The 16,778-nt window shown below is 41.9% G+C and overlaps 1 protein-coding gene across 1 annotated transcript in view; it reads left to right on the plus strand.

Moving 5' to 3' along the window:
* The window catches only part of APCDD1 (APC down-regulated 1), a 24,522-nt gene continuing 7,744 nt past the window's right edge, over nt 1-16,778 (plus strand). The window contains exons 1-3 of the mRNA XM_054004583.1: nt 1-274; nt 9,622-9,805; nt 11,418-11,949. Coding sequence (XP_053860558.1) covers nt 217-274; nt 9,622-9,805; nt 11,418-11,949 — 774 coding nt within the window. The 5' untranslated portion in view covers nt 1-216. The remainder of the gene's footprint in view (nt 275-9,621; nt 9,806-11,417; nt 11,950-16,778) is intronic.

The following is a 16,778-nucleotide window of genomic DNA, read 5'->3' on the forward strand; positions in this document are numbered from 1 at the left end:
CCGGGTCGGCGGCGTGCGGGGCGGGAGCCCTGAGGAGCGGCAGCGGCGGCCCCGGCCCCGGCCCCGGAGGGTGCCCGTGGTCCCCGGGCCGCCAGCCGCCTGCCCCCCAGCGCTGGGCCGTGGGCTGCCCGCGGCGGCGCTGAGGCGCGGGCGGCGCGGCGGGAGTGGCGGCGGCCGGAGCGCAGGAGCGGGCAAGGAGCGCTGCGAGCCGGGGAGATGTCCGCCCCGTACGGCAGCCTCATGCGGTACCTGTTCCCAGCCCTGCTGCTGCACGGTGAGTGCGGTGCCGGCGCGGCTGCCGGCGGGTCTCGGTCCGCGGGGTGCCCCGAAAAGCGGCTGGGGTGCGGGGGGCCCCAGAGCCGCTGTGGCGGGGGCAGAGGGGCGCGGGTGGGTGCGCTCTCCCGTCGTGGCCGCGGGCACTGGGTCCCGCCTGCCCGGGGCGGAGGTCGGGCAGAGGATGGGAAGCGGGCAGCCCCCGCTGGCTCTGCCGTGCTAGCGGCACCCCTGCGCAGCACGCGTGGGAGCGGCAGCCGCCGGCGTGGGTAAAACCACGCCGAAAGCGCCCCGCTCCCAAGTGTATGTCGGCGGATTGTGTTGCAGCCTGGGACTCCTTGGATAGAGCAATTAGTTCGGGCACCTCACACAAAGTTTCTTTACTCACCTCCGGCAAGAGCTGGCGCTGCCGAGCTCCGGCGCGTTTGGCCGAGACACCCTGCGGGGCCCGCGTTCTTCCTCTTATCGGGAAGCGTTTTTTGGCGTGGAGGTGTTACCTGGGAAGCCTTCGGTAGCAAAGTGTGCCAGCACCGGATCTTGTGCCCAACTAAAATTGTTTTGCTGCAGAGCACAAAAATTCTGGATGTTACTACACACAGTCCTGCTTTGACAGCCTCTCAGTTTAATCCTGGACTGGCATCTCTCTGAAACTGCACAGTAGGCAAAATTTTAGTGAGAAAAGTCAGCGTATTTAAACTTGAAAGTTCAGCTTGTAAATTCATTTTTAGGCCCTTAAACAGATAACCCATCTTTCCAGAAAGCCAGTATTCTTCAAGAGAAACTTCTGAAAAGGCGGCAGTTTAATGAGCTGCTTAGGTATGTCTAACATTTGGCATCCAGATTTGAAAAATCTGGGTATGATCTCCTTCTGAAACTGTGACTCAAGTTATTTGGTTACAGTATCATCTTGAAGAGTGTTCCTAATTCTGAAGTCCTTTGTAGCATCCAGCATCTGTCAGTTAAATTTCTTAGGACCCCAAGCTTAGTCATAAAAAGAGGAATTCTTTTAACTGTTAAAATGCAAGTGACCTACATGGATTCAGTGGGAGATCTGTGAGCTGGGGTTAAGGATTTCAAAGCTATTCCTGGGGTTGATTTTGTGAAGCAGGGATTGTCTCTCTCTGTTTGTACAAGTGCTAAGCACACACTATGGTATTTAATAAATAATAAAGAGCATGGGCTTCTGATGGTATATTTTGTTTAGAGAAAGAAAGAGTAGGAGGCTCTGATCCCCAGGAGGAGGTTTATACTCTTCTCACAGCTCAGCTATGAGATCCAGAGAGCACAGAAACATGTTTAGCTGAGCCAGACCTGACAGGACACCAGAGGTGCTCTTTAAACTCTGTGATCTGAGATGTAAAAGTTGAAATGGGAGACTTGAAGTTATAGGGTAAAGAGAGGAGGTGTAATTGCAGGGTTGGACTCCCTGGCTCATCTGCTTGGAATTACAGAGCAGAGCTGAATGCTGGCTGGAGCAGGAAACAAATCAGGGTGAGGGATCAGATCAAAACAGCAGCTGCCAAAAGGGGATGATGAAGGAAAGTCATCCATTTCTTCCATTTGCAGTTATATTTCACCAAATAACATAAACCAAAGTTCTTGTAGAAAGATACAACTCACTACCTTGTATATGAAGACAAGTACCTTAGTAATGTAGCAGTTCACAGTTTTTGGATCAGAGTTTCAAGAGTTTGGAAACTACTGCCCTCTTGCAAACTTGAAAATTGTATCAGTGGCACTAAAACATAGCCCATGGAAATGTGTTTACCCTATTGGCTTTAACTTGGTCTAGAGCTTTTCCATCCATGCCATAAAGTCAGTAGAAGCATCCTTCGATCAGCAGCTATCCTGAATTGCTAATGTGTAAGAATAACCAACAATCCCAGGGGACTGCAGTGTTAAGCCTCTTTGCAGCATGCAGTGTTTTCTTTCTGGATTTCTATTGCATATGGCAATTTGAGGGTTAAAAGTGAATGAGTGTGGGTGGGTGGTTGAGGCTTTTTAGGGCTTAAAGCTTTGTGACACAAGTTAAAATGTCCTGTAAGGCTAGAGCTTCTGCTTTCATTACATTAAGAAATGCCTGCTGCAATGTCACTGAGTTGGAAAAACTAGTCTTCATTAATCAAAATAAAACCTGTACATGTACAGTGTCACCAAAAAAAAAAAAAAAAAAGAGGTTTGCTGGAAGTTGTCCATTATCACTGTTTTCTTTGCTTAGACAAAAAGCCATAGAATGGCTGTCAGATGTCAAACACGAAGATCATTCAACTCCAAAACTAATAAGAGCTACGTTCAAGTGGATTCAAAACAAATTTGGCTAATTTATTTTGTAAATGTAACCTTTTTTTTAAATAAATACAGATGCCAAAAAAAAAAGAAACTTTAATGTATTTCTGATTATGCTACTGTTAGAGTAATGAGTTAGAAACTTTAAAACAATTAGTCGATAACATCATGGAAATGGTACTAATAAAGATGATGAAAACAAGACTGATAGGCTTTTCAGAGCAAAACTGTTTATGCTTTTAAAAGTTCTCTGGCAATGTTGCTTAAATTAGTTATATAGTAGTGGTTTACATCCAAACTTTTTCAGGAAAATAATAAGTAAATGCATGAGGACATATAAATACCCATAGCCATAGAATGAGAATATATTGTGCCCTGTGCTAGAGACATATATGATCTGTTTCCTCAGTTAAATAATGCATTTCAAAATCTAGAAGACAATAAAAAGATGGGAACACACACTACTGAGTGTAAGAGTTGGAGAATTTGCAGGGAGAGTTAGAAGATGGATTAAATTTTATTCACAATTTTGTCAGCATGAATTCCATTTCACTCATTTTTGCAGCTTGATTGTGGGCTAACACAGTCACAACATGTTGATGTCATCAACAGAGAAGGCAACTTTTTTGTGCTCTGTAGGGTGTCTGTAGAAAGTAGGCTGGCACGCAATGGGGCCCAGAAGTTGCCTCAACCACACTGAAGGCAAATACCTTCAGCTATTCAAGAAAAGGATAGTATTTCATTAGTGAGGTGATTATTTAGGGCTGATAGAGGGTAGGATTATATATAGTGAGTTTGTTTAGCGCTGTCTTCACCCAGACACAAGTCCCAGGAGAGTTGGGAGCAGTTCTGCATGAATAAACCCCAATGCCAAGGTGTGGGTACAGGATGGAGCAGATGCTCTGACAGAGAGCAGATGTTTCTTGCAAAGAGGGCAAGACCAAACTACCATTGATACTGAACTGCACTGACATCCCAGCGCTGCAGCCATTCCTGTCAGGGGCAGAGTTCCCACTGCCCTGAAGTAAAATGGGCTTTACAGGGTTTTATAAAGAAACCCTCACTCTGGGCAGTGCCATTTCACCTTGCACACGTAGCAGCAGCCATCCCAGTTAAGAACTTCAGCTAAGCAGAGGTATGGGCTGTGTAACTGCTTGGCTCTTGGTTCTCTGACCTCTTCCAAGAGAGAGCACTGAATAAGGACCAAGCTGTAGGGTAACAGGGGACCTCCATGCTGGGCCTGTCAGCTTTGAGGGTGTTACTTTTTAGCTATCCCATGTAAACATATTTTGGATCCCTCCTCAGGATCTTCCGTGCTCTGAAGCATTAATTTTGCCTCTCTTTGAAAGATGCACTTGGAAACTCTGTGAGCACAAGAGAGGCAACAGATACACGTGAAAGGAAATCATTGTCCTGTCTGCCTCCCTGGCCATAAAGCCGGCTTTCCTTTCCCAACCCTTTTGTTTGTAGTAGCTAATTTAGGCCCCAGTCTTGCGAGGGCTCTTTGAAGTTTCAAGTGCAGGGAAAACACTGGTAAACACAGCTCGTGGCTTGGTAACAGGACATTATATTCTCCATGGCAATTATGTAAGCTTGCACTGGAGCTAAAAGCCTGTCAGAGGCACTATCTGACACTATCCCACATCAAGAAAGAGCATAATCCAAATGTCTATTTATTTAATTGTGCAGGGCAACTGCCCAGATAAGGAGAGCTATAAAGTTAATCCAGCCAATTATTCTTTATCTGTTGTAAGGTTTTTCCAGTTTCAGACAAGTTATAATTTGAAAAGAGATTGCTGCAGGCGTAAAGCATGAATGTTAAAATGTTTCTATCAGAGATGAAGCCATTGCTTATTTTGAACTTATGATATCACTCAAGGTTGTTTTACTTCATAATAAAATTTTGTTCTTCTGTACTTACATCAATAGAAATTAAAAAAAATAAAAAGTTCAGTGGTTCCTGCTGAGCAATCCCAGTCTAAATCCAGGATTGAATCCTACTCTGAGGTAACATCTCTTCAACCATCTAGCAAAGGATGAACCTGCTGAATACCTGGCAGCTTTGAGACTGGTTTGAAGTGCTACACTTGGACATGTTCGAAGCCATGGTTTCGATTTTGGTAGAGACATTCATTAAACTGATAAAATCTAAACAGTTTAAGATTATTTGCCTTATGCTTTAGCAGTCTGGCGTAGCTCTGAACAGAATTTGGCCTGGGTGTTGAGGCACAAATTAAATTAAATCTATCTGTGTTCAAGCACAACTCTACATATTATCTTTGTTGCAAGTGTACAGTATTTGCATGCTATTTTTCAGAAAACCAAAACATTCATTCTAGCAGCTTGCAGTTTTTTGCAGAAATGTTGGCAGAGAGTTTTGTCATAACCATTTCTAAAACACGTTTGGGTAACAGGCTGCCAACAGATTGCCCTTTTAAGATTTGTATTTTACTCACAGCTATGGGCAGAAATCTTTGAAGAACTTGAAAGTAACCTATCTTCCCTTAACAATTATTTTTATCTTGAACGGTTGTTCCCACATCAGATAGAGGTTTATAGGTGAACATGAGAGCCTGAAGCCCTCTGTCTGGTGTGGTGCATGCTCCTATCCATGTCTTACTGGCATGGCAGCTGTACATGCCTCCACTTTCCCACTCAGATGGATGTTGGATCCTGAAAGTGTGATCTGAGATCACAGGCCCTCAAAGATCTGTGTGATCTCTGAGGGTCTGGGCAGGGATCCCAAGTGAGCTGTAGCACCTCTTATGCTATATTCAGTTAGTTTCATGCTAAAGCTGTGTCACTGCTAGGGCTTGATTTTGAAAGGGAACCTGGATATCAGCTCATCATAAAATGCTTTTGTTTTGCTACCTGGTATTTCAGGTGGATTCTGGAATTTTCCTTTTCCTTTTAGACTTGCTCCTTTGTGAAAACAAATGCTGTGGGGTGGGGGATACAATCATACCAATATCTGGTTGTGGTGTAGCTAAAGTGAGAGCCAACCAAAGGCTTCACAAAATTATTGTTATTGGTCTCATGTGAAGATTTTTTTGTTTGTTTGTTTGTTTGTTTGAAATCTGTCACCCTTTTGAGTAGTAACATAGTGGGTAGATTTTGGGTTTATATTTTTCAACAAGTGGGTAATACTCCTTCATAACACACAAAAATTGAAACAGAGGGAGAGTCTGAAATACTCTCAGTTGAGTTTGAGATAGCCATGGTGATACTGAAACCTACCATCTGTCAGTGCTATAAAGAATAGCAGACTTGGATCTCTCTGAATGAAAGTAATGGCTCCAACTATGTTGCAACTGCATCTACTATCCAAAGTGGGCTTCTAAAGAGTCATTAAATTCTTTTCCCAGTTTTGTGAATGCATGTTCTAACCTTGAGCCTTTCCAGCAATGTCTCATTTAACATGGCCAAATGAATCTTTTAAAATAAGCGAATCATCCCTGCAGTTCCTCAGTTTTGCAGAATACCTCATGTGCACTGCCAAGGGTGGAGCAGGGGGGACACTGCACTGCCTCTGAGCACCTGCTGTGAGGAAAAACACAGAGGATGGTGTTTGATTTACTGTTCTGTGTGGGAAGCATATCTCTGGTCTCAGTGTTTGACCTGCAGATGGTACAAGGGGAAGTTACATCTCCTTTGTATGGCAGTTCTATCTACGGGCATACATCAGTAACTACAAAAGTGTTGAAATTACTTCTTTGTAAGGAAGAAGTTTGTACTAAATTAAGTATTTCCTTGCTCCAGCAAGGCAAACGTAGGTAAAGGTCCCATTGCTGTCTCTTAATTTTATTCTGCATTTCATATTCTGATATTCTGGTCCTGTGATGTTGTTTAGCGTTATTGAGAGCAGCCCCAAGGACAAAGACTTGGAGATGCTGGTTGATGAGAAGCTCAATATGTGCACTTGGAGCCCAGAAAGCCAAAGATCTCAGGCTGCATCCAAAGCAGAGTGGGCAGCAGGGCAAGGCAGAGGATTCTGTCTGTCTGCTCTGCTCTGGTGAGGTCCCACTTCCAGTACTGTGTCCAGTTCTGGGTTACCCAGCATGAGAAGCACATGGATATGCTGGAGCAAGTCCAAAGGAGGCCACTAAGATACTCAGAGGGCTGCAGCACCTCTCCTGTGGGCAAAGGGCTGATAGAGCTGGGGTTGTTCAGCCTGCAGAAGAGAAGGCTCTGGGGAAACCTTAGAGCACCTTCCAGTACCTAAAGAAATCCTGCAAGAGAGCTGGAGAGGGACTTTTTACAAAGGCATGTAGTGATAGGACAAGGGGAACAGCTTTAAACTGAAAGAGGGCAGGTTTAGATTAGATCTAAATCTAATCCTCTCTTTCTTTAGGAAGAAAGTCTTTACAGGGAGGGTGATGAGGCAATGGAACAAGTTGCCTAGGAAAGTTGTGGATGCCTCATCAAGGCCAGGCTGGATGGGGCCTTGACCAATCTGGTCCTGTGGAAGGTACCCCTGTCCATGGTCAGGGGGGAGTAGAACTGGATAATTTTTAATTTATCTTCCAACCCAAATCATTCTATATGTGTTTTCTACATCTCTCCCTATGTCTCTGCAGCCTTCATTATGTTCTCATGCCTCTCTTGATTACGTGAATTTGTTCTTACCTTCACAGTTGGATGGATAGAGTCCCAAACACCCTCTTTCCTCTAGGCCTGTCGATGCAAATCTCCCTTCTATTCCCTAGCTGCAATTTATCATTTGCAAGTTGCAGACAGAACTACATTGATGTGACATGGAGAGCTGAGACACAATTGCTTTTGAGCTGTATCAAATAAGACACTGTATATATATATATATATATATATATATATATATGTATATACGTATATATATATACGTGCACTTTCATATGTGCACGTACAAGATGGTGTCCTCCCAAAGAAGGATTTTTGCTTGAAGAAATTAAATCCCCAAGTATGTCTAAATGAATAAATCATTTCTAAATGCATCTGTATTCATGAGTCATATGACATGAACTAGGCAAAATACAACTGCATAAAAGCAAGTGGTACAATAAATATGCATTGAAAATAGCCACTTGAACAATTTCAAAGGCTTCTTCTGATGGCAAATTTCAAATGTTTAACAACTTCAAAAGGAAATGCAAATTTTCAAAGTCTATGTTGAAGGATAGCACTGGTGGCTACAACCTCTGCCATGTACCTTGCATGAACATGAAGCACAGACCCAACCTACTCAATCAATCCTGCCTCTCCAAAGATGTAGTCTGTTCAAGCAGAGCATCGCCCTGTCATGGCTGTACCATTTCTGGCTGCAGAATGGGAGTTTTTTGGTGCTAGCCTGAGTGACTGCTCAGCAATGTACAAACACCTGAGAACTCTCTGACTTCCAGAAAGTGAGAAATACTGAACCCCTGAAAATCAGGCTTCTGTAAGGACATCTCAGGCTGTGTGCTCAAATATCAAAGTATCCCTAGTATTTATTACCCTATAGAAAGCAAGGCCATAAATTCTCATTCACATTGAAGAATTGTTTGTAACCTGCAACATAACAAAGCTATCAGATTTTCCAGAAAAGGTTTTGTGAAGTTGTATTCATTAATCTCATTAAATCCTAATGTTGTTCAATGGTGAGCACTGTTTAGGTTAAGGTATTTATTGTACTCTTTCTGATCATTTTTTACCCTGTCTCCTGGACAAGTCTTTGCTTCTGTTTAGCTGAGAAATTGCTGCTTTAAAATGGTTGACATGTATTTATAGTTTTGGCAATGCCATTTTCCCAGGTGTTACCCAAGTTTCTTCCAGAAGATCTAAGACCTAGCCAAGACCTAGGCAAGACCTAGCCAACATAATGAATCACTTTTTTCCCCCTTTTTTTCCCCTTTTTTTTGTGTTTTTTTTTTTTTTTTTTTTTTTTTTTTTTTTTTTTAAATTTTTAATGGGAAATACAAAAGGCTTAAGAAAGTGTCTGCCTAACACCAGACATGTGCCCAAATGTCAGATGGGACCTGGGGCATAAAGCATAGGATCCTGTACTGGGTGGCTCTCACTGGTGATCCCCAACAGCCCTGTTTCTTATCCAGGTCAGCTGAGAAGGCAGCAGAAAATATAGGGATGAATCCCAGACTCTGCCCCTTATAGTGAGACATCCCTTTCCTGAGATGGCTGCCTCAACTTCCCAGGCAGTCAAACAGCCCCTTCACCCCACCCCTTATCCATTTTGTAGCCGTCTGGTGCTCAAATTCCTTCTGGCAATGTAATACAGTTTCCAACACATTATGTAAGGTTCATGTTTGTCACCTTTTAACCCCTAGATGTGGGGTTTTCTTTTTGATCTGTGTTTTCCAACATATCTAAGAGAAGGCTGTGTCTAAAAGGGTATGCCTCCTTTTGAAGCTATGTATTCATTTTGTTCAATTAATATTGTTTAGAGAGCATGCTGGTAGGTTTTGTATGTATACATTACTAGAAACCAAAATTACTGTGTGCTGGAGATAAAGTTAGCTTTGGAAATTCCTTTTCCCCTTTAAAATAAAAATAGAAGGATCTGCCTTTAATTGACCACCTCAGTCATCACAGAGGCTTCCTGTGTGCAGAGGCTGTGCTTTTAATATCTGTTTTCCCTTGACTTTAAAGAGTAGTCTTTATTTGCAAGTTTATTATAGAAGCATTCAAATTAGAGGTGGGCTGAAACCGCAAAGTTTGTGTCCGGATCTGGACACAACTTTCTGAAAGTATGAAAGCCTAGCTTTTTGATTGTCCTGACCAGAGATTACAGAGGTGTCTATAAAGCTCCGTTTCAGAGCCACATCTCCTGGGTGTGGAAACACAGCATTTCAATTTGAGTCTTTTCCCCAGTTTATTTCATAAATTTATGTAGTGGATTATGAGTGGTATGACAGAAAGGAAGAGCTTCCCATATTTTTTTTTCATATGAGAAAATAAATGTAAACAGTATTTGCCCAGACACATAACAATATGAACAAGTGTCATTCAACACAAGATGGTCACGATGTCTTTTTTCACATTGAAGCCCTACTTAGCAGGGTCTCATGATATAATTTACACTTTCTGTCACAGGGCTGGGAGAAAGTTCTGCTCTTCTTCACCCAGACAGCAGGACCCACCCTCGGTCCTTGGAGAAGAGTGCCTGGAGGGCTTTCAAGGAGTCACAGTGCCATCATATGCTGAAACACCTTCACAATGGAGCCCGGATCACTGTACAGATGCCTCCCAATATTGAGGGCCACTGGGTCTCTACTGGGTAAGGAAAGATAAAACAAGATGTTCGGGATGGGGAAGAGAAGATGGTAAAAAAGCAGAGAGGGAAAGATTAATATTCCCACTTCCAACAGAAGAAATATTTTCTTTAGTATGGTGATGCTCTAAATTCCAGATGCTCTCTATATGTTTATGCATAAAAGGAGAAGGAGCAACACTATGTACATTAAAATAGTGTGGCATAAAGCTGTCTTGATGAATCAATTTATTGTCTGGATTCTAAACAGCATGCTGGGAAATATCTTTAAATCTCTCTGAATAGGAAGGAGCCTACCAAGCAGCCAAAATGGATGCTCATTCAAACATAACATTGTACTATATTTGTCTCCATGCATTAGATCCATTGAATGGGTCCTTGTTTCCAGAGCATGGGTCTAGCACAGGTTTTATTAGCAAAAGAAATTAAGAAGCTGTACTTCACTAGCTCTGTTACTCTTTATACCTGATGACTTGTGTTTCAGAGAGCTGTTTTGCTTTCTGTGTCTCAGCAGGCAATATTCGCATGCTCATTGGAAGTGACTTGTAGTAGGAAAGACTGAGGGTTTTTTTAACAGAAAGGAGCGTATTTCAGGATGAGAGGAAATGGTCTCAAGTTACACCAGGGGAGGTTTAGATTCAATATTAAGAAAAATTTCTTCATTGTAAGAGTGGTCAGGCATTGGAATAGGCTGCCCCGGGGAAGTGGTGGAGTTCACATCTCTGTAAGTGTTCAAAAGACGTGTGGATATGACACTTGGATGTGGTTTAGTGGTGAACATTGCGGTGCTGTGTTAATGGCTGGACTCAATTGTCTAAGAGGTCTTTTCCAACCTTAACAATTCTACAGTTCTGTTTATATTAAGCAGTGTAGAGGTGACAAGGGGAACAAGTTTGAAGGCACAGAAAGGCTTCCTACAGGAAGTGGAATTTAACTGCCATTTACACTTCCAGAACAAAAAAAAAAAGGGGCAGGGGGCATCGGGAAGAAAGAGAAAGAACCGATAAAACCGTATATTGCATAGTCTAAATTCAAGCCAAGTAGAAGTTTTGCATTAATAGTCAGAAGTTTGCATTAACTGCCACCCCTGTTGAATGCTTGAATGGAAAAGCTCAGGACATGATCCTGCATATCCACAGCAGACCAGAGATCATGGAGTTACAAAGAGAAGCTTCTAGAGCAGCTTATAAGCCAGTTCTTTGTGTTGTTCCCTGGACATATGGCATTTCACTTTCTGATGTTATCAGTCATTCTGCTAAATCTACCGTGCAAAAGAGAGCAATAGATATTTAATAAGTGCTACTATTTTCAATGAAGAATTGAGTCACATGGTGGTCCCTAGACAAAAGGCAAAAGCAAAACACGATTCAAAGTATTTAATCCTACAAGATAAAGCCTTTAGATAGGATCATCATGAAGCAGTGTATTAATAGCAGGGGAGGGAATTGTTGCATAATGGTCAGGCCACAGTTTACTAGTTCCTATTTACTCCTATTCCTGCTGGAGGGATATTAGCACCCAGGTGTCTCTGTGGACCCATGTGGGTCTCGTTGCCTGTAGTACACATGATGTGCCACCTTGCTAAAATTTTGTTTCCACGCTTTCTTTCCCCCCACAGCTGCGAAGTTAGAGCAGGCCCAGAGTTCATCACAAGATCATACAGGTTCTACCACAACAACACATTCAAGGCCTATCAGTTCTATTACGGTGGCAATCGCTGCACGAACCCCATCTACACCTTAGTCATACGTGGCAAAATTCGTCTCCGGCAGGCGTCCTGGATCATCCGGGGGGGCACCGAGGCCGACTATCAGCTCCGCAACATACAGATCATATGCCACAACGAAGCAGTAGCCAAAAAAATAAGTGAGTTGGTGAACCAGACGTGTCCTGGATTTATCCCAGAAGATAGTCCCTGGGAGCAGGATGTGAGCTATGATTTGCTGAGAGAAGAGAACGGCTGTGAATGCACCAAAGCTCTGAATTTTGCCATGCACGAACTCCAGCTGATCCGCGTGGAGAAGCAGTACCTGCACCACAATTTTGACCACCTTGTGGAGGAGTTATTCCTCGGAGACATTCACACTGATGCTACTCAGAGGAGGTACTATCGGCCCTCTAGTTACCAACCTCCTCTTCAAAATGCCAAGGTATGTCTGTGGGGTTTTGCATATGTCCTCTTTCTAAGATACTGCTGACAAAGTCCAAATCACTCAATTCTTCTAAGTGCACTGATGTAATCTAAAATGTAGATGTGCTTCTAAAACAGGGGGTTGATTATAGCCTTAGTTAACAGAAGATAACAGAACTTACTTTGTGAGAACAGTAACTTTGCTGTGATTTATATGACTGCAAATATGCAAAAATGTAATCTCATTAGGTAAACTCAATAAAGGCCTCTCTGAAGCTGGAATCAGAGACTTGTAGGCAGAAGTGGGAGTGGTTGACTGGGACCATGGCTGTAGGCTAGCACCTGAGAGGAAGGTTTCATATAGAACTGAGATAGCATAAGAGGAGCAGGCATCAGTGGATACTTCTACAGCTGTGGGAGGGCCCACAGGTATAAAGAGGAAATCAAATATGAATATCAGCGTATGAAGTTGGGTGATTCATAACCTGAAGAGAAGACAAGGAAATTGGAAGGTAAACACATGGAATGGAAGGGGCAGCATGAAGGGAAAAAACTGATGGACTGGACAGGTCGTAGATCCAGACGTGGGCACACACATTAATGAAATGAAAAACAGGTGAATTTTGAATGGGGCTCTAATTCCATTTGATAGTTCAGTTTTCAAAGGGACATCAAAGTGCCCTCAGCTTCATCGGGAATTGATCAACCCATAGTAAGCTTAATAAAACTCAAACAGGAAGCGCAGACACTGATGGCCTGTAGCTGGAAGGCTGTCATAGATCTTTCCTGGTGACATTTCAAAGGCAGGCAGCAATTGGAACCACATTGCCAGGTGCTGCTGCCATCAGTGTGCTCCAGCTGGGCATTGCCACAGCATCGCTTCCAGCTAATGGGTTACCACCATTTTTAATCATCTCATCACAAATGGTTCAAAAGTCAGTTACAGCTTATCAGCAATAGCAGGAAACACAACATTATGTGATCTGCCTTTAATTGCTTTGTAGCCTGGCCTAGGGATCATTTTAATCCACAGTCGACTGTTTTGCTGTCTTCAAGTTACCAAGGACAAATCTGAGGGTTTTTTTTAAACTTACCTTCCCAAAATAGAGAGTTTCAGCAGCAGCAGATGTACACAGCATTAGTCCTCTGCAAAAATTTTAACCACATCAACTTTCACTTTTCTGATTTGGGTGTGAGAGTTCTTTGCTAGATCTTTTCCTACAGGTATCTGTAGATAGAAATTATCAGACACCAGCTATATTGTATCTGTTCTAGAAAACATTGTAGATCTTTTTCCCACCGCTTGAAACAGAGACAAAATCTTGATTTAAATCACTGTAGCTGAGTATTTTTTCTGGTCTAATCTAGGTGTCTTACTCTGGGCTGATATATAAGATAATAAATGCCTACACTTCCGCCTTGTAGTAATTTCATTACAGTCAGAGCAATCAGATGTACTTTCAGACAGCTTTAGAAAATTAAGATTGTTGTCCAGGCCTGCTGTAATTTTAGGTAACAATTTTTCTGCCTGTGTGTTCTGCTGCCATAGCATCCCTTTTTCTCTCTAAAATATAGTGACTATAAAATACAATGTTCAAATTTAAGGGACCAAATTTTGCATAAGAGAGGTGTGTTTCTTGAGACAAGTTAGCTAAGAGAAGCTGGGCCTGCTGGTACTAGGCTTTCAGCATTATATAAATAGCAATACCATAAAAAATGAACCTTTGCTTCAGCTGCCATGAAAGATTCCAGGATGGGGTTTGTTGGTTTGTACCTAAGCATGAAGATCCTTATACCAACAGGTTCTCAACAGGCACTCTGACCTACTGTTTGCCAAATGCAGGAAGAATAGTAACAGAAGTGATTTTTTTCCTTTTTTTCTTGACGTCCAGACAAACATACCATTGAAAGGTTATAACCCTTCCTTTTTGAACTCTTTTCCTTTTTTAATTGTTGCTCCACTGGGACCCAGCTGAAAATGAGTTTAAATGCTAAACTGAGTTTAAAACTACAAGTCACAGACTCCTCTGGAAACTGGACACCATGAATAAATAGAAACGTTAAATCAACTTGTTTTTTTAAGGTTTCTACAGTCATACCAAGAGGTTGGGGAGGCCAGGAAATTGCTTCTGAAGTGAATCAGGTGTATTGTGTGGAATCTTTCATTTAAGGCTTTTTTCATTTCCTTTTTATTTATTTATATTTTAGACTCATAAAGGTCTGCCTAAAATAAGTTAAGAGGATTCACATTTTGAGTTAAATTTATAGTTAAGCCTCTATATAGAAGAAAGTTCCACCCAGCCCAAGAGTTTACACAGCCTGTAAGTTGGATGTGGTAGCCACATTCATTACTTATGTGGTTGAAATGAAGGGTAATTAAAAACAAATGATTGCTGGATATGTTAGGAATGCCAAAGCCACATGATCAGGACTTTAAACAAATAAAATTGGACCTTTTCCAAATTCCTGCAGCGATTTCACCACGGGATAGTAAATCAAAAAGGCTGTCCAAAAACCAGACAGCTTTATGGTGAGCTACAAATCTGAATAAATTCACAGATTACCGTATCTCAAGTGTTCATATAGAATCAGGGAGCTTATAAAAACATATAATATGTCATCTCTTAAGGTTCTATGAATTCTCTTAGATAAGAACATACCTTAAACAAATTCCTCCTGTAAAATATGTAGAAGTTCTTTAGTGCAGATGATGAATAGGTCACTATATAGATTTATCTTGGCTATTTCCTAACCTGGCTCAAGGTACTAGTAAGGACTGGCTGATGAATGGAGATGAACATTTTTGATGTCTCTTGACAAGTTTATCGAGTGATTCAAACTATCACACATGGAGCTTCTTCAGCCAGCATGAGAGAGCACATGGGTGGGAAAGGCAGGATGGGGGAACTGCTCGGCCATCACATATATTACACAAAATGTTCCCAGTTAGGACAACACCAAGGAGGCTGCCTGATTAGTTGTAATATCACAAAAGTATACACGGACTTGTAGCATGAAGGAAGGCTTGAATGCAGTATTCGTTCTCTGTACAGGACAGAAAATGTCTTCAGAAATGTCTGCTCTAAACTACAGAAAATTTGCATAATAGCAGTACTGGGAGACTTATTTCACATGTAATTGCCTCAGCAACATTGCTTTGTAAACAGAGAACTCCTTGTGCTATTTTATCATGTGACAGAGTAACGGGAAATATCAGAGCAGGACTGTGATGACCAGTCATTCTAGTTAGATCATTACTTAGGAATAAGGCTGACATGGTCTGAAACATCACAAGAAACCTAAAAAGCACTAGGATAACCTTCACTCTTTGTCATGCTCAATCAGTTGCTGAACACACTCTTTCAGTAAGATGTTTTCCCTTTAAAATGTGACTAATGAATCAATTCTCTATTACAACTTTATTTAGCTAGGGACTTGACTTCCAGCAGCACCTGGAATTTGCAGCTGATAGAGATTCAATGTATGGAGGGAGACTGGTGCTTGGGCTTTCCTTTAGCCAAGAAAGAGCAAAGTGTGCAAAGTTTTCTGTGTTTTTCAAAAATTTGAGTCTTCATCTCTTTGAAACACAGTGACTTCATCTCTAGGGGAATGCTATATACTTGTGAAGCTCCCAGGGAAATGCAATCGTGAGTTAATAAATAGATGTTGAACATGTGAAGCGCCTCAGAAAAATATGCAAAATTCAACCAAAAACTATAATTTCGGCAGACAAAACTCCTTTGTTGCCCAAGTAGTGCCACTAGACTTCTAGATTAAGGCAACACTTGAAGGGTGCCTTTTGTCCATTATTACTTGAAAAGGGCTCTTGGTTAGGAAAATTATGAGGGGAAGCAAGGTAGAAATATTCAGAAGAATGCTCAAGTGGGTTAATTGCAGGTTTATGAACAGTAACAGTGTGTGTGGTGCCCTACAGAGATGAAGAAGCAAGCAGCTTTTAGCTGAGGTTGGCCCTTGCCGTGCTCGGCAGCACTGTCGGCTGTGGCCCTGCGCCTTTAAAGGTGCCACGTCTGCAGTTAGCACTGTCTGCTCTGCAGCTGCAGTAAAAACCTGCCACAACTCAAATGCAGCACCAGGGATCTAAATTAACTATTTAGCCTAGCCCAGGCCTTCAGGTCAACTCAGCATATGTATCTAAACTACTGACACCTTCCTTTACGGTTGGCATCTAAGCACAGTGGCTTCATCTTTTGTAAAAAGGCAGGGAAGACTCAGTGGTAATATTGTGTGGTTTAGAGTGCTGTATAGGATGCTTTTTAAGGGCATAATAAATACATGAGGCAGCTTTATTTGGGAATAGTTTATTCTTGAAAATGGACATTCAAGCTGTCCCTTCAGGTTTTCCAGGAATTTTTTTTGTTAATACTTCATAAAACATTCGTGTCACCATAATTTAGTATCATTTTAATGGGACAGATGACATGCAAGCACATTCATCTGAGAAGTCTGGTTTTCTCTTTGTTCTTGTCTTTTGCCCAGGCTAAAGTCATTTATACCAGAAAAGAACAACCAGAAGACTTTTGCATTTCATATTGGTTTTGTTTATTTCAGTTTTATTCAGGGTTGTGCAACAGAATCAACATCATAGATCAGACAGTTGTGTAATGGTAGTGCCTTGAGATTCCTTTACTATCTTTCCCTTTGTAAAAGCAGTTAATAAAAAACACTCCTCAATATCTTAGAATATATGGTACGCATTTGCAGATAAATCTGAGCATATCTCCACCCTCCTTCCTGCTTGCAGCACCTCTGTTCCCCACCAAAAGAAATATCTGACAACTCTGAAAAGGAGTTACCGCTCTCTCCAGCATTTTACTTGCCTCAAGATTT

Source organism: Vidua macroura, chromosome 1, assembly GCF_024509145.1.
Source record: "Vidua macroura isolate BioBank_ID:100142 chromosome 1, ASM2450914v1, whole genome shotgun sequence".
Classification (NCBI taxonomy): Eukaryota; Metazoa; Chordata; class Aves; order Passeriformes; family Viduidae; genus Vidua; species Vidua macroura.